Source organism: Corvus hawaiiensis, chromosome 3, assembly GCF_020740725.1.
Source record: "Corvus hawaiiensis isolate bCorHaw1 chromosome 3, bCorHaw1.pri.cur, whole genome shotgun sequence".
Taxonomy (NCBI): Eukaryota; Metazoa; Chordata; class Aves; order Passeriformes; family Corvidae; genus Corvus; species Corvus hawaiiensis.
Window position 1 is genome coordinate 57,578,115 of NC_063215.1, and position 22,506 is coordinate 57,600,620.

Genomic DNA, 22,506 nt, shown 5'->3' on the forward strand with positions numbered 1-22,506 from the left:
GAACCTTCCTAGTAGAAAACCACACAAGCAGACAAATGCAATGTAACAAGTATGAAGCATAGAGAGAATTTCTGATCTGTCAGGAGTCAGAGCTGAAGATCTGCTGCCAAAGAGCTCTTTTCCTTTCTCAGCATGTCAATGGAATCAGTCACTGACAGAGGCAGGTATGACATATTGCAACAGAGAAGAGAGTCTCCTGGGCAAATAGGATCAGGTCGTTCCTCTGTGCCTGTTTGCAGTAGTGCAAAGACCTTGTTAAACGTTAAAGCCAGGACATTTCCCAAATCAGTTTTAGACAGTTCACTGGTAAGAAAGCTACCCAGCCAAAATGCTGACTGCTATTCTAGTTTAGACTAGTGTAGTCTAAAAACAAAAAACCCAAGGCATTAGCATCACTAGCTGGGAATGCAAGATCCAGGAGCATTTTCATTAACCATGTGAAGTACAGCACAGGAAGAGAGGTTCCCCATGGCGGCCTCACCAGCTGAGGTAAAATTCTCTGGAGTTGTTCAAAGAAGTTTCAGTCATTCACATAAAGGCAAAGACAAGAGCTGTGCTTTTAAAGATGGATTCTGAAAAAAAAGCAACTACTAGAAAAGTGTACTCTTTAAAAGACCTTTATTTTGGTTGCATGGTTACAATTCATTTATGCTTACAGTTAGATTGTTCCCAAATAATATTTCATAGCTCACCATGTACACAGTGCATTCTTTATCAGTCTGGTGTGGAAGAACTTTATAAAATACAGATTAAGTGACTTTTCCATCTGTAAAATTTTCAGATTAGTTCATCAAGATTAAGTAAAAAGGCAAATAATTAATTGGCAAAAAAGTGTTTTTACATTTTTAATATATTAGTACAAAATGGCACAAAAGGAAAAAAGTTCATTTTAAAGGCTATAAGCATCAAACTTTTTAAACACTTTCAGTCAGTTCAACCGATTTTAACTTAATTTCAAATACCAGTGTTGAACTTGGAATTGAACTTGTAATCTTTTCTTAAGCTGTGTGAAGGACATCACATACAACTTTGGACCTGTTCATGGAAACTCAATCACAACAGTTTCAGAACAGTGACATTCAAGTGCAGCTAGAAGATTGGGAATTTCTGTTCTTCCCAGTAAGTCGAAGAAGTCACAGACTAGAGCATATTTTCATCTAGCCAAACCCACTCATGCGCACTTCAGATGCAAAGATACCAGATGTGTGCAATAAAACACAGTATTTCTTAATGCAAGAACTGGAACAAAAAATCCACATAATTACATCATTCACCCTACATACCTTTGCAGGAGGCTTCCAGACATAACCATACTCGATTGCCAGATACAGAGAAAAATGGAGCATCTAAAAGATTTCAAGCAAACTGAAGGCTTAATTCACAGGCTTCAGGTATAAAAGAGAGATCACACCAACTTCAGCAACCTACATTTTAATTTTGAACCACCCATATCAAATGGGTCGCTGAATGTGATGGAAGGGAAAGAGAGAAGAAATACATTTCTAACTTAAATTCTGAGATGTGAACTTGTTGCCTCAAGCAACAATTCAGGAGTTTGTTTTGGCAGCAACATTTAGCAATATCCCAAAAGATAATTACTCACCCTGTCAACAAAAATTATCATCACTTTGATTAGCCCCCTAAACCTTAAGATGTTTTAAGTTAACAGAACAGTTTATGACCTTGACTGTTTATTTCTGGTAAGACAGCACTCACATTCGAGAGGGCAGGCAGTTATACTGATGGCAGTACTGAGAACATTATTTCTCAGGTTAAAACAAAAAGTCTTATAAAAAAAGTGTGATGAAGTACAGAACCACTATTTTACTCAGCTTCACAATGACCAAACCATGACTAGGAATTTCCTTTCCTAATTTAAATACAAAGTACAAAGCTTTCTCCAGAGACTTATCTTGAAGATAACCATATGATGATTCCAATAAGCAATGCTCCAACAGCAAGTATAATAATGAGTATGCACATCTTCTTTCGGGATCTTTGCTGCCAACAGAGAAAAAAACAAGTTGATCGAAAACTGTGCAACATCAGAACATCAGAAAACTATTCAGATGCTTTTCTGGTCCTACTGCTTGTGCAATCTAACTAAATTGTGTCCTTACATATAAAGATGTTCAAGTCACATAAAGATGTTCAAGGAAAAAAGAAAAGCAAAGTTATCTACATTACTTTATGGCTATATTATTCAACACAATGATTTCAGTGGTATTTTCTGGTACACGTGATAAATTAATGAAAGAAAACACAGTAGTGTAATGAATGGATGTAATTAGAACTCTGGGGGAAGTAACATGAGAGCACAGATGACAGCACAGAGAGGAAAATGGACAATCAGTTGCACAACAGAGGAGGTAGAAATGGTCTGCTAGAAAGACTATTAATGTGTATACAGAAGGGAACAATAGATTATAATTTTAGACTGCTGTGTATCCATTCACAGTTATTTTAAAGGTCTTTTTGGCAAGTTTCTTAGGTACAACTTACTCTTAAAGAAAAAGAACCAACAACAACAACAACAAAAAAAACCAAACCCAAGAGGCATGACTAGAGACCCACTTATATAGATGTCACTACAATAAAATCCAAATCATGAAATCATGAGCATGTTGAGAACATTCACATTTCCTATACAGGTCTGTAACTTGAGATACCAAAGCACTCAAGACCAGAGGCAGACTGTCATCCTTTATCTGAAAGATATGGAATCTGAAGGTTTTCTTCACAGGATGAAAGAAAATTACCAATGGTTTTCTTGGGCTCTTGCTGATAGCCAAGGAATAACAACACTCAGATACTGGGATTCTAGGCCACAGCACCAGAAGTAAAGCCAGGCTGTGCTGTACTTGGCAAAAATTCTTCTGCCTGGGTGGTTTTGATGTTTTGGGCTTTTTTAATTTTCCTCTCTGAAGAGCAGCATCTGTGTCAGCTCTTCTTTGAAGCTGTCAATTCTCTTGACACTCAGACCACCAAATTTCTTAACAATTCTCTTCTAGTTTTATTGTCTCATTGCCACTTCTCCCACCATCAGGCTAAGATTTCTTCATTTCATTGTTTTACTTGCTAGAACTCAATCTGTTTGCTGGAGTATCTTCCTCCTGTGGCCATTCTCTCCTCACACTCACAATCTCTTCCTTCTGCATCCTGCTGCCCCCCTCTTACCAGAAATGCATTGAAGTCAAACATTTTCCCCGTAATACTACTTAAGCAAGGCATGAAAAACTTACTTCCACATACAATTGATCATCATTTCTACAACTGCTGAAGCAGCCTGGCTTTGCTCAAACTGCTCTGCTGTGTGAATGCACTCCACATGGCAGATGAGTGATGCAGAGTTCACCCAACCACAATCAGGAGCTGTGAGGATATCCACAGCCTCATCGCCCCCAGCACACCTTGGCCTCTAACACTTTCTTGAGGGGGTCAGGCCAGATATAATAGTTTCTGAAATTTTTCAGCACCTTGGAACAAGTATGAGTTTTCAAACAAAAGAGAGTTCAAACCCAAAGCAAACTACACAGTCCTTTCAGCCAAACACAGGGCAACCCTGCAGTGTTTGGTCTCTCCTGCAAGACCCACTGAACAGAAGCTTGTCAAGTCTCCTTAACCTTCCTTTGAGATCAGAAGATCCTTTCCTCAAAATAAAACATGAAGTTTTAATTTTAAATTTTAACCAGAAAACTAATACCTTACACTGAAAATTTTGGCTGCTACTATTTTTTTTCCTGAACTTTTAAAGTATCAAAATAGGAGCCATCAACCATACTTAATGCGCCAATTAGTCCCACTGAGAATACAGTTCAAGGATGCACCCTCTCCCACACTTCTGGAATCAGCAGGCAGTCTTTCAGACATTCTGTCACTCATTTACTGTCCTAGCTACTACTAACACACATAAGAGGATTTAAAAAAAAAAGTCTAAGGACTAACTCTAACTCAAAGGGGAAGATTAATTACTAATAAGATTATTTCTAATAAGTTCCAAAAATGTTATAAAGAAGTGGCATTGAAAGGTATTTAAAAGGCTTTTCAAAAAAGTTTGACAGTTTGCAAGATGTTTTCAGCATCACAGTAGCAAATAACAAAAGTGGGATATATACAGCTTTGGGAAGATTTTAGACAGCAAAAATTGGTGCTAACTGGCCACATCTTCAGAAGACTTTCCTGCCTATCTTCCCTACTCCTCCAGTGATCTCCAGAGGCTTGCTCTTCCATACACAGGAACCTTTAACTTCTTGAATTATAAAAGGATGAGTCTGTTTGTGTAAGGTTTTTTTGTTGGTTTGAGGATTTTTGCTCATTTGTTTTTTTTAAGTAAAGCTGTAACTCCAGGTGGTCTCATAGAATCTCAGAAGGCTCTGAAACTGTGTGGCTGGAAACAGCCTCACAGGAAACCCAAAGCTTTAAGAAGTCACTGACTTTTGTTTTATAGTGACCTAGAAATACCACTGTAGTCTAACATAAACCTTGAACTCTTCAAGCCTTGAGGAACTTGCTAGGCAAAATCCGAACTGCAGAAGAAGGTGTAAGTCAGGACTACTGCAGCAGGACAGCTTCACACAGCTGGCATTACCTGGTAGTTCGCTGCTCTTGACAGCTGCTGGTTTGCTTGCTGCACATGTACATCTGCATTTTCCACATTGGCTTCTATGCTGTCTTTGTTTTGAAAGGAAAGATTTCAAATTTTGATTAGTCATAGTCCAGACAAAGGTTTGGGATGCTGAAATATACTTGAGAGCATATATAACAGCTGCCCCCAAATGCTGGTGTCTTCATAAGTATTCATCAATGTACCTTGTATTATGAAAGCTTGGCCCATCCTACACTTATGCCTGAGTTCGTTTCAGAACTGCCCAGGCAATGACTGGCTGAATTCATGTCAGGTTATAGCTGCCCTGTTCTACATGCAGGGCTAAAACTTAGATATCAACCAGGATAAAAATTGTCAGTACTTCTACCTTTTCTCTTTTTTCACCTTTTTAAATTACCTTTTACTTGTCCTCCAACTTGCTACTGACTACTCTCTGCTCAGATTAAAAGAAGTCCTAAGGTTTATGAAACAGAGGCAACAGACCAAACAACACTCTGAGAGGCATGAATCTAGTTTGGTGTTCTACCATATTGACCCAGATTTTATTTTTTTCAGTGGAAAACCTTGACTGATTACAGGCCAAGGTGATAAAAAAAGCCCTGAAAATATATGCTGGACATAGACAACAACATCACTTAGCAGCTGATTCAGAAAACGGATTCTCCAATCACATTTTGTTAAAACAATAAACCTGTTTGCATGAAAGGCAAAATATGTATCTCTGCTGAATCTGCATACTTAGATCCATTAGCAAGTATGGTAAAATGCCCCACATAAACTCCAATTTCATGTACAAATAGTTCAAAAAACTACCTTAAAGACATTTTATACACATGAAAAATTACATGTTTTAAACTAGATTTTAAGCACACTTTCTTACTGTATTCCCAGTCATCTCAGCCAGTCTACCCATTATTATTAGGTTGCACCTGATTTGCTTTAGCATTGATAGTGTCATTAGAGGAATTTTTCCAGCAAAAGGAAGTTCTATATTGCAGCTGTCCAGAAAAACTGAATAAAAAAATTTCAGGTAATATTTGAATTGGACTTACCTATCACATCACCTTGTTCATGAATCATCATTCCCAGATCTTTGAAAATTTCGTTGATGTCCATAATATCAGCCTGCAAAAACCCAGTCAAATTATTAATGGACATCACACATTTTAGTACCAATGTGCATTTAGATATAAATACTGTTTCTTGTCCTCCAGGGTATGCACCCATGACTCTTTATACTACAGGATAAAAAAAACACCCTTAATGTACTTGATTTGAAGGTTTTTCTGGTACTTTGAGATCAAGTATATCATAAGCAAGCTATCTATCAAACCAAATGATGATCATGTCCAGAGAGTATACTTCAAAACACATCACAAACAGAACCTCTCATTGCAGAGGGCTTGTCTACACACACACACTTGTATTATTACTTTAACTGCAGGGAAAAGCCCATGCCAACATTTCTCAAAAGCTAGACATTTAAACAAAATTAATAAAAGCATTTACAGGAAGTATATTGCATTAGTTTTAGTACACCTATTTTAAACACAACAATTTTCCTAAGCACCACAGTTTACAGAAATTACCTCTATAATATGGTCGGGGTTCTGCACCTATATTATCCTACTACCACCTGGTTATGTTGAAGTGATAGATGCCACATTAGCAACTGTGGATATGATCTCTTAACTAATGACTGATACATGCTTACTTCAATTCACTGTAAGAAAGTATGGGTGGCAAGGGAGAGATTTTTGAAAAAAATTATACATAGAATGGATTTTGTCACATGCATCAGGAAGACTTCCCAACAAACCCCAGTTCCAGCAGCTTTCGTATTGGTGGTAGAGATGTGGATTACAGATTGGCTGGAAAAATTAATTTTGTCTTCACAGAAGTCTCTTATGTCAGTACTTCATCACACATGGCAATTTTTCATGTTGCTTATATCTTGTTTTTAAAAGTTTTTAAGAAGCCCTTATTTAGAAAAGTTCCAATGAAACAGAGTATCTCTGCATTTCCAGAAATGTTAAAAAAATTCCACTTAAAAATGAACATGTTGAAGAATATATTGGGAAGACATGTGAGGAGAGGTATAATATTGGTACATTTATATTCACTGTTTAAAATGTTTCTGTAATATGACCATATTGGAAAAAAATCATATGTACTTTTTCTTGCAATCACATGAGCATTCTATTATTCCATAGCTGAAGTTAAAGAAAGTATACCAAAATATGGCTTTCATACAGTAGATTTCAAATGTACATTTCACATCTAAAGACAGTATTTGCAGTTTTGAAGGGAAAAACCACACCCACAGACAAACCCAAACACCTTAAGATTCATGTCTGCAATTAATGCTCATGCTCCTTTAAAATGCCATTTCTTTGGAACATTAAAAGCCTATTCTGCTGTAAAACCACTTGTACTTACTTCAAGCTGCCTAATGGAAGATTCCCTCTCCTCAATAAGACGGAGGTCATCTTCTGTAATTTCTTCATCTTGCACTTGTGCTTGCGGTTGACTATCAGGCAAAAAAACAAAACCAAAACCAAAACCCATGCAGAATTGAACAAACACAATGAGAAATTATTCAGAAGGATAAAACCACAGTTAAGTACATAGCACATTTTACATTACAAGTTAATAAAATGTGTGTTTTCACCCTTGCCTATCCCTGGCTAACACAGATGGTATAACCATCACAGCTTTCGTGTAGCAGAGCTGCTGAAGCACTGCTGCACAGATCAGGTGGCTGACTGGAAATTCTAAGTACGAATACAAAGTCAAAGTTCCTTCTGAATTATAAACTGCAGAGTTTACATCTATCTGAGTAACAAAAAAGAATCTGAGACTGAGAAACAGTTCTTGGAGAGTATGGAAGCAATGGGAGCTCCCAGTAAACACTGGGATCCCCTTATCATAACAGTTTTACTTCATTCAAGCTGGACTCTTCTTCCCTAAGTTTGGGTCTCAGAAAACCCAAATGCAGCTTAGGACAGCTTAAGAAGATGCTTGCAGCTGAAGCATCAGGACCAAAAGCAGGGGCATTGTGTGAACTGCTTCTTTTTATTCCCATCTATGCCATCAAAGTATCTTCTCTATGCTAAAAACCAAAAAGTCATGGGCAGCTTGCTTCCCTGCAGGCTGTTTATTATTCTGAGCTATGTTAAAGCCTATTAAGTAATTCGACCTACCTGTCCCAAGAGACAAGTGTTCCTTCTTTGTAGTTATCTTCTGGAGCCCCACCCTACATGATCAGTGTTTAAAAAACACAAATTAAACATTATAGCCCTGAAAAGGGCACTGTCAGCATTTCTATAAGGAGTCAATACTAGAAAGTTTATACTAAGTCAAACTGAAACATGATTTAACACATTCTCATCCTGATTTTGCTTTATGCACGCATAAGGCTGAAATACAAGCAGAAGCATTCAGCTCAGTAAACTCCCTGCTACAATTTACAAGTACAGCAATGTGTATTTGGCACAGAGTGAAAAGGCAAAATTGATATACTGACAAGGAAAAGCTCAACATCTGAAGCTACTCAGCACTTCTCCACCTTAATACTCCATTGAAATCTGTCAAGTCATTCTTCCCCATAGGAAAAAACCTATTGATATCAAAAGGTAGAGCAAAAGCATTTCCAAATCTACTAGAAGTTGCTTTTGCAAGATTACAGTATGAACACAGGGGCAGTTCATGACTTTGTGTGACAAAGGCAAGGAAAAAGTAACAGTTCTCCAGGGAGGTTATTACAACTTAATGCAGCCTTTACTATAAAATCATATAGCACATGTTCTGCAGCATTTAGAGTCAGCTATAGCACTGTGGAGGCAAATCTGACACTGAACACCACTAACACCAAAGTAAAGAATATATTGGCACGTTTTCTGATACTTACAGACACCCTTGAGCTGGCTCTTACTCTGGCTACAAAGTCTTTTTCCTTCTCAGCAGCTTGCCTTTGGAGTCTTTGGAAATTAGTTAGTGCTGTGGTGAACTCCCCCACAAGACGGTCTTTCTGTATTTTTCTTTGACGCTATAGGAGAAAAAGTTTTACCAAGTCAACTGAGCTCATGCTTTTCAAGGCTTTACTATTTCCAGTCTGCTAAATACCAAGGCATATATATTCTTTCTTCTAAATTGGTGTAAGGGAAGGCTGTCAACAAAACCATTTGCAATTCCATGGACAAACCTTCTTTCCTTCTGGGATCACATAACCACACAAATTACGGCATTTAAAGAGGAAATCAATGTATTTATTTTCATTTAACCGCTGGAAATCAAAAATGAGCAGGGATAAGAAAGATTCTACCCTCCTTATTATCTGCTGATTGTAAAATCTACTGCTTTGGTGTGAAATATTTTGACACTGAATGCTAAAATATGCAGAGGTGACTGAATGGAGAGGAAGGGTGCAGAAAAGAATGAACAGGGCACTTCATATGTATTTTACATAAAATTGAAAATACATCTTGAACTGAATCCAGAAGTGGGTTCACATACCCCTTGAAGTGCTTTAGAACAGGTCCAGAAATACTTGTTCTAACCTTTCAGGTTTTTTTTTGTTTTGTTTTGGTTCTTTTTTTGTTTTGTTTTGGGGTTTTTTTTTTTTTAAGATGTAGTAAAGGGAAGAGGAATATTGGGCACTCAGGAGACCCTCTACCATATTTTCTTCAATATATACATACATCAACCCTTACAAATTTCTGAAAGGTTGTGATTTGCCATTCGTTAATCTATTATTTATGCATTTTGTTAAGACATACCTTTGATAAAAGGAGTAAAATTAAACAGTAAAACATTTCACTGTGAACTTTTCAGCTGCAAGATAAGCAAACAGAAAAAGACAAAAAACGAAAGATACTTTGGCTGAACTAGAGGTCATATACCAAGAACAAGTTTTAACATCGCTGTTAGAAGTTTACAGCTTGACAAGATGAGCACACATGGATTATGGCCTGCCATTTGAACTCAGCGTTTCAAGACTATTCATTTCCCCAAAGGCTCCTTGGTAACCAGCCACAGACCAGGCAAGTTGTTTAAGTGACAATAACCCAAATCCATGTTTTCTAGGATCCTGTTGTTCTTCCCTTATTTAAGTGACAGATTTTGCTAGGATAAGAAACCACAGGAGGGCAGACAGGAGTGTGCTAATCACAACAGCCACTTCACATGTTTCTGCCTGAAAGATTTTACACAGACCTCAGAAAGAAGCAGTTTCAAGACTGCACAGGTTGTTTTAGAAACAGCTCCTGTCTACTCCTCTTCAGAAACGAAAAGCCTGTGGACAAGACATAGCACATACGCTGATGGGAGTGATGCAGAACAGACATACTGTGCATAATCAGATTATTCAGACAGTGAATAAACAGCATTTTGGCACACAATTCCTTGACCCTGGAAGCAGTCAGAGTGCTGGCAGAGTCAGACGCAGCATCCCTGCCATGGATTATGAAGTGTCCAGCTACCTGAAGTAGCAGAAAGGCACAGCATACTGCCTTGATTCCCACTACTCCAGTCGCACTACCTCATTCCTGATACATAAAAACAACTTTGGGACAAGTCTGAACAGCAACAAAATATTCTTATGTTTTAAGTATCCCTGCATTGTGCAAATGTGTTGACTAACTAAACAGTGCTTTGAAAACAGGAATAAAGAACTGAAGTGACTCAAATACTTTACATGAGCCAACATGATAGTCAAACAAGCCATGCTCTTTGGTTTTATACCTGTTCACTTGTTGCAGGCAAAGATCCAAACTCTTTAATGTATTTGTCAGTTTCTTTGGCAAGTTGGTTGGTGTATTGCTGCTTCTGTTGCCTAAAATCAAATGCAAATTTTCGTTAGAGACCATTAGGTTACTTTGCTGAATTTCACTGATTCTCAAAAAAACACCAGTACTAAAAGCTTCTCTGAAGCACACAAAGCCATCTTTATTCTGTTCTTTGCTGTAAAGGCATGAAATCATGGATTCCAGGCAGGACAGGTGTGGAAGAAGGTGTGTTCCTCAGCGTGACAGCATCATTAATAATTGCTCACTTTTTTCCCTTAGGTTTCTTCTATTTTACTCATGTGCAGCAATACATTTGTAGTCATTATGAATACATGAATATACTTCTGATATTATCACATAGTCCTTCACCAATATTCACTTTTTTTTCCTGAAGCAACTCAAATTCTTTACCTGCTTTGGCATCCTCCCTGCCCAGTCTATATGAAAAGGTTTTATCTGGAATGCTATTATCAAGCCATCAGCATCAATATTTAAAATAATCATATAACTCTTGGAAAGGCCAAATATTCAGACAAGTGAAAAATAGATAAAACCTCAAGCAAGCTTACTATATATAAATAAATTATCCCAATAAAGGGTCTGGAATATGTCCTTCACAACAGTTTCTGTGCTATTTAATTGTGAATTTATGCCTAGATCCTGCTGGGTTATTGCATAACTGTGTATGTTGGTCTTCACCCATTTCCAGTGCCCAGCAGAATATCCACTGTGGATTGCACCTGGCTAATGTTATTAATGTTATGGGCCCTGAACTCAGGCTATTATGAAGCAATTTGGTTCACACAAAATGAAAATCATGACTTTGGTCAAATACACACCTCCTGCTACTATTAAGTGGCCACAGCACAGCATGAAAGACACTGAAAATGCCAGGGTGAGCTCAACATGTTGCTTACATGCATTTGTGATGCTGAGATCAATGTGGTAAAGGAGTTGAATGAAAAAATCATACCGGTTCATTAGACCATGCAGAGAAGTGGAGAGCAGCTGCTTTCTCTGCTAGAGGCATATTAGTGAAAGTCCACCTTTAGGTGACTGAACTCCAGCAGAGCATCTGCCTTGGAGTCTGATTTCACTTCTGTTATGTTACTATTTTTTGGTACTTAGTTATTCTATAATGTCATCCCTTACTATAGCTTTCATCACTAAAAATGACATTCCCCTTCCTCTCCCAGTACCCCACCTCATAAAAAACACACCCCAATATATTCATTGTGAATATATTGTGACACTTACACAGACAGATTGGAAGCATTGACTGGAGTGGAGGCATGTAGGTGTACGTTTTTGAGCAGTGGTATTGCTTTCTGGTTGTGCCACTTTCCCTTTGCTGACAAACAGCACAGGTTTTATAGATGTACTGATACTGCAGGCAACATGCACAGGCAAACCAGCCGATTAGAGTTTACAGACTATCCTACTTTCAGAAAGCACATCTCAACATTTAAGTTTCAAATATTTCTCTATATTCACCTTTCTCAGGAAATCAAGCACTCTGCCTAACAAAAATCCACCTCACCACCTACCAGGAGATTGTTTACAATGCAATGAAATGAAGTGTTTTTATGTGAAGTACTCACAGCTGTTGCCTCAACTCAGGCGTGTCCTGTGGTGTTCCAAGCTGATGTAGTATTCTTTGTATTTCAGCAGCTGTTTGTGAAGAGGAAGAAAAATTTAAATGGGGCACAGAAAATTGCTATTTAGTTTTATGCATTTTTGCTTGGCAATTCCAAAGCCATATAAATAAATAAATTGACAGAAACTGATATGCAGGACTTTTTCAACCTACTACAAAGATTCCATTTAAGTCCCAGAACAACTACTGAATGATTTTTGCCATGTCAGAGGCAAAACCTGAGGTTTCTTATGAAGGATGGGAATGTATTCAAATCTTTAGGTAGAAACAGGCAATTTAAAGATTTAAAGAAGTATATTTGTCCTCCCTGTATTTCTGTGGCTCTGCCCAGGCAGAGTGGTGTACCACAGACAGATATTATGTGGGATCCTCATTTCATTAGCTCACTACCTATTCTTTTTTTCAGTAAACACAGTTAAAAATTCAGTAAGTGACAACTCCACATAATGAATTAAAAAAAAAAAAAAAAAAAAAGGATTTTTCCATATACTATAGAAGAGATCTGAAAGAGATAGAACTTCGGGTAAAACAAGAAAATAAGCTATGAGTTACATTAACCATTTAGATAAAACTGGAATTCCTTAAAGCAGTTTTAGCAATAATATTAATTCTGATCTTTGCTTCATAACAAGTCACCAGTGAATGTTGTACATGATACTGGATTATCCACACTACTTTAACAAAACATCCCAGTGCTGACAACTGCTACAGCCAATTCTTTCTGTGCACACCTAGGTAATGAAAACATTAAAATGGGGAAGTTATATTTACATACGTAAAAAATCAAATATTTAAGGCAGGTGTTTTTGAGAGAACTGAACGGCATAAACTACTAACAGAATTTCTGTGGGGAATAGCACTGCAAGATGGGTTTCATTCAGGTCGTATTTTAACTGAGCTGAAAACCAGCAAAACGTAAGTGAAGATTTTTGATTTTTGCCTGCAGTCACCACTGGCCACTGAGGACAGCCCTTCCCTGCCTCCTGCCTGCCGGCCAAGGCAGTGTCTGGCTGCCCGCACTTCTCCTGGGCAGCTGCAGCTGCTCACACGCACTGATTAACAGAAGCTTGCGGTAATTAAGCTTCCTTTTTATGGTCAGAGTAAATGTATTGTTTTAACACAAACAAACAAAAAGATAACTGGCTGGTGTTATCTTCAACAACACAGAGCTTTAGTATCTATAAAACCGAACACTAATTATCCTGTATTTGTTCCAAGGCGCTCTCCCTTCTGATTCCAGAGCCGAGGAGCTCAGTTACTCCGCATGTACTTTTAAAAGGAAAGAAAACCAACCAAAGTACCGGTGTGTCCTACCGCCACCTAGAGGTGCATTATTTAACTGCAAGCACAGAAAATGCAGGTTTGCGTTTTCAATAAAGGCTCCCTGAAACAAGGCCTATACTTAAAATATTTCCATTCCAAGTTAATTGCATATTTATCCTACTTCTGAAGCTGAACAAAAGTAGATAATTGAGTGAAAATTAAAAGCCAGCGCTGCAAAATTGGGCAGATATACAATTCCAGAGGCAGATTTCATGGCAGTTCAGGTCGTGTGATTCAAAAATTTAGCATAAAATTAAAACACATTTCGCCAAAAAGTCTTTACGTATGCATCAAAATAGCAAAATTCTAATGGGTTTTCAAATCACAAACAGAAAAAATAAAGTAAAGGAAAAAACCCCAAGGACTGAACTGACACCATTTTTTCTGTGCTTCTTGTAATTTAGTATTTTCCTTAACCTTCCACAATAATGGATATTATTGAAAAAAATCAATTAGTGGTTTATATGAAGTAGACTGCATAGAAAAATGAAACACTGCTTATTCAGGTAAGTAAGCAGAAAAAAAAACAGAGCAGAAAAAGTAAATTTTGGCCAATAGTCTTCAGCACTCCTGAAGATGCTTCATAAAAAAGCCAAAAACAAGTTGGTAGGAGCAGTATAACAAAGGAAGTAGAGAAGCTGACCTTCCTGAAATCTTGATTTACAGTATACACCTGCAGGTTGATGAGTTAAATAAATCCAGTCTTTGCACCCCCTCATATTAATATAAACATACTGAAGTGTATACAGACCAAAAAATACATTCTTTATAGTCTTATAACTCTTCTGGTTTGGCTTGTTTTTTTACTGATTTCTCACTGTAGCTACTTCTCATTCAAACATTTGATATAATATTATATTTATAATCACAAAGCCACCTAAACTATAGAACTTCAGTCTATAGTCGTATGTTCATGAACAAAACAAAATTTTTAAACAGGCTTAAAGACATTACCTCCAGGATCACAGAAGGAAAGGGTCTTCTTCCTTCACATGTACTCACAGATCTCACAGAATCTGATTAAAAGCAAGAACTAGCTTTGTAACTTCTTAGATCATAAGACAATATCCCTTCCTTCCTTTCCTCAAAGGAAAAGCAGGGTAGCCTTAGTGTCTCCTCCTAAAGGTTAGACTGCAAAAATACCTCTGCTTGCTCCTTCTACTGCTCCATTTGTGAAACAAGCAGAGAGAAGAACCAAGCAGGCATTGAAGAGCAAAACTGCTGGAAACCTGGGATTACTCTTTGGAAAACCGAAGTTCCTAAATTCCCGGTTTCACTGCTGATGGCTGTATTTATAATGGTACTGTCTCCCTCATTTAACCAGCTTTTCAGCCTGTGTAGGGAGTTCAGGCTGGCAGATCACATCTCTGGCCCTCTCAATCCATCAGGAACACTCAAATGTCCCAGAGACCCAAAGGCTTAGGCCTAGCTCACAAAGCCGTAGCTCTGCACTGCAAACATACCGGTAACAGTCAGGAACCAAAGGTCACAGCACAGTTTTGACAGCTTCCTAGGTTACCTCACTCTTTATGGTTTTCCCCTTCCTCAGTTTCCCAATTCTTCAAACATCCCAAGGAGTTCCAAAAGACAGGAGTAATCTAAGCTCCCTGCTCTCCTGGACATTACCAGTCCTGCAACAGAGACTGACTGCACCTTGTGCATGATTTTAATCCATTTTAATGCAAAGTCAGACACTGGCTCACGTGAGCACTTAGGCTCCTTGGGCATACGTACATGGCTGCTGGACTTTGCTCAGGAGCTGCACAAGGGCACACACCACGTGTGCATGCAGGCGTTCTTCACCAAAGTCACCTGGGTATGGCAACAGCCTGCATCAGAGGCTGCAAACTCCTGCAGCCACTTCACACTGCACAGCAGGGTAGATGTGTGCATAGAATGAAAATCAACAGCTTTGTTAGGGCTCACACTATACCTGCAGGAACAGCACCTTGCCAGCTGTGAGCTGGCAATAAAAGAAAGCAAGTCCACTTTGGAAACTGAGCAGAACAGGAAGCTGGGTACATGACACCATGCAAGCAGAAAGCATTTTTTTCCAAGCAACCGCTGTCTTGCTTGCAAAGGAACCTCATTTTTTTCACCTGAAAATTAGGCTTGTCTTAGAAAGAAGCAATACCAAAACATTGAGAAGACTTTTCATGTCTTTGCAGCATTCCTGATCTAGATCTCACAATACACAACTATTAGCTGATAAAAGCTACTCAGCTACTCTAAGGCTGGTCACATGCTCAGAAACAGGTCAGACATGGTTAATGATAAGCCAGAGAAACAATTAAGATCTAACCTGAATTCCTACAGAGAAAATTATTCAAGAGTCAGCTCATGTTTATTTTCACTAAGCCAAACAGTGGTTCCATTTCTAGTCAGTGGAAGCTCTTCCTCTAGTTAAGGAGAAAAAAAAAAAAAAAAACAAAAACAAAAAAACCCCCCAAAAAACAAAAAAGGCACAGAAAAAGGAAAGTAGTAGTCTGATATAAAAGATCTCGTTTTCTCTAGAAGAATTACAGAAGTAGAGATAGTTGCAGTGGAAATATTTACATTTTAACATGTTGCTGACTGAACTGTAATACACACAATTTTTTCATAAATAAAACCATGTTTCACATACTGGATTACACAACTACCCTTGCTTTAGAGCTGGCTAGCAAAGAAGAAAGTTTCATCTCCTTGCTCCTCATCTTGTATTGTTTTTCAGCCAGCTTTGCAAAGCTGTTTCACTACTACAAGTAAATCCGTGTTGAAATAATTACTGGTTCTGGTCCTTGAAATCAGAACATTTAAAAGATGGGATAGGAAGTTTTAAACTTAAAGACACAAATAAATGAATACAACAAAGACTAAAATGTAAACAACTTCTTGCCTCTAAGATTGTCGGTGCAAACAATCTTAATCCCAAACTGTGAATTAGTAATCGCTGTACAGGCTGCAATACCACAGCATTGCTGCAGTAGAAAAGGTGAAAAAACCCCACCCAAACCCTTCAGTAAAATCCTAATGTTTGAAAGGCAATGCACCAACTAAGAGAATGGAAATGAAAAACAGACTGCAGGTCACCCCCATTCTCTGGCAGGGGTGAGAAGCATCCAAACACTGTTATTGATGTTTATCCACAGCATTAGCCAAAGGAAACTGAGGATGGTTCTACTTTGCAATGCTTACCAGTAACTCCAGTTACAGGAGAGAAACTTTCTCAAGTTAGCCACAATCAGCTGTCTTCCTACCTCAAACTCCATTCTATTTCACATTTGAAAAACCAAACTTGAAAACCTCAAGTGGCGATGACCAAGCTTGTTGTAGCTTTACAGATGGAGAATGACATGTATCAACAACATAGCCCAGAGAGTTCTAAAAAATATACCTCAATATAGAAGCATGAAACTGGGGGCAAATATGTTTAGTGAGTGTTGCTTATTACCGCATTGCAGTAACCTCACTTCTTATTTGGATCACACAAGATTGCTTTATAGACATCCAGCAGCTGTTTCCTTCAGTTTCCTTCAGCCAGACCCACCACACTGCCCAGTTTCATAAAGCTATGGTCTAATGCTTCCACAGAAAACGTAGCACTCACTGGGTGTGCATGGAAGAAACACCAACAGCAACATGAGCAACAAACTCTGAGGCACTGCACCACAGTGGACAAGAACCAGACAAGCAGGCAGAGCAAGCACAATGAAACTTGCCTCACAAAACAGCAAGGCTTGGAATCTCACAGGAAGAAGGAGCAGAACAGCCCCTCCTGAATGTTAATTGTCATGGTCCCACCTATGTCACCATCCTATACTTAAAGGACAGACAGGGTTTTAGTAACTGTCTGAGGTTCACAGGGCTAAAACAACAACAGGTATTTAAAGACATTGCTTTTCAGTCATTTTCCTTATTCCTGAGCCCAAGGAGAATAAACAGAATAAGCAAAGTGTTCCTTTGTGTACACCAAGTGCAACATTTGCTCCATGTGAGTCTTATGCTCCAGCTATGATTTCAGAAGGCAAATAAGCAGTGACTACAGCACCAGCACAGTCACCTTGCAGAAATGCTTTGTCAAACACCTCACATGCGCTGAGACTGGCTGGGTAACTATGAAGAAATCTCCTACTTCTTTCCAGCTGAACAAGTGAGTCAACAAACAGCACATTCAGTTACTGATTAATTCGTGTGGAATCTAATAAACTTCAGAGGCGCTTCAGAGCAGGTTACTGGAACAAAAGAATTATTCGTTAAAATTACACCAGTTCAAACTGCTTTTGCCTGGGGACAACAGACTTCCTCACTTTATTCAAATCCAATTCAATGTGTTTTCCTTCTGCACTTCAGCTGAGGGTACTTGACTGAAGATGAAGAGATGCTGCAGAAAACATTCCTGGATCAAGGAAAATGAAGAGAGACTTTTTACAAGGGCACCTAGTGACAGGACAAGGAGGAATGGCTTCAATCTGAAAGAGAATAGGTTTAGGAAAAAAATTCTCTACTGTAAGGGGGATGAAGTACTGGAACAGGTTGCCCAGAGAAGCTGTGGATGCCCCATCTCTGGAAATCTTCACAACCAGGTTGGATGGGGCTTTGAGCAACATGATATAATGGGTGGCATCCCTGCACATGGCTGAGGGTTGAAACCAGATGTTCTCTAAGGCCCCTTCCAACCCAAGCCTTTCTATGATTCAGTGATTTTGATTTAGTTGCAATAATTTAATCAGATTAAAGTCTTCTGTGTAAGAGCCTCTTTAAAGCTACTAGTCTAGTTCACACTCACTAAAGATTTACACAAATCACAATGCCACAGTGCTGTCTTGCTAGCCCTACTTTAACCAAGAGTGACAGTTTATTAGAGGTATCAAATCCAGGACACTAGTCAAAAGATACCAGCTTACACTAAAAAGCATCCCCAAGAGCTCATCTAAGAGGAATCAAATATCTAAAAAACTTCAGTAATTTCGTTTTAAGTAATTTACTTTATTCTGTCTTAACTCAATGTATAACACTGATTATTCTAAAAGAGAAGAATGCATCAGCACAGAAAAACAGTAACTGATATATGTGTGGGAAGAAGAAAATAAAATGAGGACAGGCCTGAAGATTGTCCTTTGCGCTCTAAGGACTAAAGACTCAGTAAGCATGGAAGAGTAGGTAAACATCCAGTCTTGTAACCTTTTCTTTATATTTTGTTACAGCTTCTGGCATTTCTAAATAGAATCATGCCCCAGAGTGACCAGGAACACCAGCAACAATGTCTCGAGTTCAGGACCTGCCCTCAGTTTTTTCAGTGATGTTATCATTATTTCATTCTAGTGTACTCCCATTTAAAATGGTCATTCAAGGACACAATGAAGTGGGATTGAGGTATTGCCTGTTCTGCTAATGTGGGTGTAGAACACACTAAATACACATTGTTTAAGTGCACAGTAACTGATCATGTGATCAACTATTATAGCTCAGCCAAGGGGAAGTCATTAAATCAATCACTTTATATTCTTACCCTAAAGTGTCCCTGGTAACTTCCTGAAACCTGGAAGTTTGAATATTTCCCTAAAGAATACCAGTAGCTTATTAATTTATGAAAATGAAGCATATTTCTGCAGTAAACAGTAGCTGCACAAACACCATAACCCAACCCACTCACACGAAGGAAGTCTGGCTTTTTAAGAGGCCAGGTCATTACTGCAGCTACCTCAGGAGCTGACACAGAAGGAGACACAACGCACCACAGACCGGCCAACACAAGCAAGTAGCTGCTACTGCCAGGGTCACTCACAATCGATCACTGACCTCAGTTTATTCTGAGCCCTGACAGGAGTCCAGCTCCCAGCAGAGCAGTTTTATAGGAGATTTGATAGAGGGCTCTCTGTATGATCAAGCTGCTATGCAGTCTCCTGCCCACAAGGAGGAAAATACAGCAGAACTGAGCTGGAACAGGCTCTTTAAGTACCTTAGAGAGAGCCTGAAATACAACTCTCTAGAGAGATGCAGAAGCATGAGGACCCTGGCCACATCCCTTCTCCTCTGCTTCAAATGCAGGCCATTTTGCAAAAGTTGCCAAGGTGAGTCCATTTATACTTACTACATCAACAAAAGCAACAGTTGCAGTAAAATTGTGGATGTCTTCACTGGATACCTTGCTATTTGTAATATTTGTAATGCAACACCGTGTCAGTTAAGGAAAAACTTGGCTTTTTCTGCACATATTGACACAAACAGTGTGGTGGAATGTACATGGAAAACTCATTTTTCAGTCTATTCTGCTGCTAGTATAAATAAATCCCTGTCCCTCTTGTGCAATATCATCCAAATAAGACACTGTTTCATATGTAAGTTTTCATAGAACCAAAATACTTTTAATAAACAAGACAAAACACAGAAAAATATTAACAAACTCTCCAGATTCATAAACAAATCTGTGAGGCATGCTACCTTAAATATATATGCTATATATATATTATATCTATAAGTATATATAGAACAAAGCCTTTAAGAACTGCATGCAAATGATTCAGGCTTGAAGTATTGAGAAATAGTTTATTTCTAAAATAACTGTGGGCTTCATAACTTCACCTCTTTGCAGAAAGACAGACATTTAGAAAGACCCAAATTAGCTAACTTTCTCCTCTATTCCTCAGCCTTGGAAAAAGTCCACAAAATGAAAGGTGAAAGGACATAATGGTGCTTAAAATCCCTAAGTAACCAGCCTTTTCCAGGTTTTATAGAAACTTCATTCTAAACCCAGAAGTCTTCTGGACAACAGCAATGATAATAATACAAAAATTGCTTCAGCTGGTATGTTCCCACAAAGTTATATCCGGTTAACTGCAGCTAACTGGAAATTTCTGACAATACCACCGTTAGAAGTCTCAACAAGCTCTACTGGAAGCCTGTTTTCTCTAGAACCACACCTGTACAAAACCACACTTTATAGACAAAACAGAATTTTGTTTCATACAGGCTCTGATTTCAACACCTCAGCGACTTCATTTACTTTTCACGTGCCCTTCTGTGTTCTTCTTTAGCCAAGACTAATCATGCGAACCTGCTGGTGTTACAAACATAGTGACAGATACAGCTTTTCACTAATGTTTTGGTCTTTTTAGATGAACAGTTTAACTACCTAGTGGGCTTAAACCACAACATAAAGGCATCTATCCAAAGTCTTAATATTTTTCAGGGTTTATGATTTTCTACAGTTAAAGTTACAGGCAAAGTCATATGATCTAATTCAACTCCCATTTTAACACCATTCAGTGAGAATAGTAGCTTATACAAAACCTGAGATGCAAAAGAAATTGAGCAAAAGTGTTCTCACAGGACAGGTATCACATGACAGAGGGATCTCTGCTGGCTTAAGCTGACCTTCCAGGAATGTGCTGTATATGAATTGATGCTTGTGCTGCCTTAACAAACAGCAAAGGAAGTCAGCAGAAAGCAGAAGTCCCTATGAGAAAGTCCGTCCAGCCATATGTGGATTGTGGCTACTGAATTTTATTTTATTTTACTTTTATTATCTTGCAGCATGCAGACAATGTGTTTGTTGAGCTGGGCTGATCTTTAGTCTGCATGAGCAAGTCAAACACTCTATCACTGACCCACCTTGACAATACTGAGCAAGGGTAGATTATGCCATTCTTACTGGCTTTGCAACCAACTCTGCACAAAATACTGACAAAACCTGGAGGAGTTGGGAAGTGAAGGAAGGGCTGGGGAGGGAAGGAATATGAATACATTACTTCAGCGTAGGTTCTCTAACTGCTTGACTACTGTTTGCAAACCAAAAAAGAAAGTGTTTTATTACAAAATGTTTTAAACCTCAAGACTGGGTGTATTTTACCAATATCAGGCTTAGGTCTGTGTTCCCGAGCAAAAGGCAGCATTCTAAACAGCTTCTAAATGGACACCTCCCAAAGCCCAGCTCACGATGCCAGTGGAGACTTGATAGTTACATATCCAGCCTGCACCATTCTCACTTTTCTTCAGGGACTCCTCCAAGTAACATATTTGGTAGCTACAAATAAAATATTAACTAAAAAGCAAAACAAAGGCATACTAGCCTGCTTCCTCAATGACCCACACACAGCAGAGTGATTTAAGAAGTGTGTGGGGGAAGGGAAAAGCATAGCTGGCTACTTCTTGCACAGTTCCTGACAGAGACATGCGTCAAATCTTTCCAGCTGAGCAGAAGAGGCACCTACTCCTTTAAGTACATCCTTCCTACATTTATAACTGTGGAGTTGTTCCTGTAGAGGAATGCAACTCTCATTTTTCTCCCTCTTGGGAACACCTTTTTAAATAAAATGCCTTCCCTCTTTTAGCCACACACAAATCAATTCTTAAATTTCTTTAAAGAATCAATTCTTTAAAATGCAGAAAATGGACAGATTTCAAAGAACTGCTCCCCCTCATCTTCAGTTGTGAGAAGTCTGAAAGTTATGTATTTTAAAGCCTTTAAATGAGGCTTTTTGTTTGTTTTGTTTAATCTACTTTCATCTTTCCACTTGTTGGAAGATCAGATCTATATAATTGTATGCCCTTCTAAAAGAGATGGAGGTAAAAAAAAAAAAAAAGAAAAAAACCAATTACATATGGATTCAATGTGCTTGTCCTCCTAGGCATATCCCAGTAGGGTAAATGAACTTGCCTGATAGAAACAGATTTGTAAGCAGGCAGGATTTGTTTTGTCCCAGAGAAATATACTTTGCTAGCTCATCTTGTATCTGTGCATCACACTCATTGTCTATCCAGTTGCTGTAAACGAGTGACCAAGAGGAAATATTTCAAGGAAATATTGAAGGAACGCATTTACATTTGTCTCAAGTTAATAGCAGCTACCATTAAGCTGCCGCATAAGTGAGAGTGCAACCTATGAAACCCAGTTCTAGAACAACTGCTCCTTCAGTAAACACTGATTAAACCACCTTGATAATAGGTTTTCTGTCTGCAAAGGCCAGACAGGTTGGAGCTTTACACCCTACATATATTCTTCCACATATTCTCATTCTTCATATTCAGAAAATTAGGAACAAACCTCAACCACTTTTAAATGCATTGGACTTTTAAAATATGAAATGTAGGTCACCTAGATTTTATAATCTGATATAAGATAGGCCTGGAATGAGAATTACAGTTACTTTGGG

General features: G+C 38.4%; 1 protein-coding gene across 7 annotated transcripts in view; it reads right to left on the minus strand.

Moving 5' to 3' along the window:
* Window positions 1–601: 601 nt before the first annotated feature.
* The window catches only part of STX7 (syntaxin 7), a 32,073-nt gene continuing 10,168 nt past the window's right edge, over window positions 602–22,506 (minus strand). For all 7 annotated transcript variants that reach the window (XM_048298429.1, XM_048298426.1, XM_048298431.1 and 4 more), the window contains 8 exons: window positions 11,994–12,063; window positions 10,349–10,439; window positions 8,517–8,654; window positions 7,810–7,862; window positions 7,046–7,136; window positions 5,659–5,731; window positions 4,589–4,671; window positions 602–2,001 (listed from right to left, as the gene is read on the minus strand). In XM_048298429.1, the coding sequence (XP_048154386.1) occupies window positions 1,909–2,001; window positions 4,589–4,671; window positions 5,659–5,731; window positions 7,046–7,136; window positions 7,810–7,862; window positions 8,517–8,654; window positions 10,349–10,439; window positions 11,994–12,063 (692 nt within the window). In that variant the 3' untranslated portion in view covers window positions 602–1,908. The remainder of the gene's footprint in view (window positions 2,002–4,588; window positions 4,672–5,658; window positions 5,732–7,045; window positions 7,137–7,809; window positions 7,863–8,516; window positions 8,655–10,348; window positions 10,440–11,993; window positions 12,064–22,506) is intronic.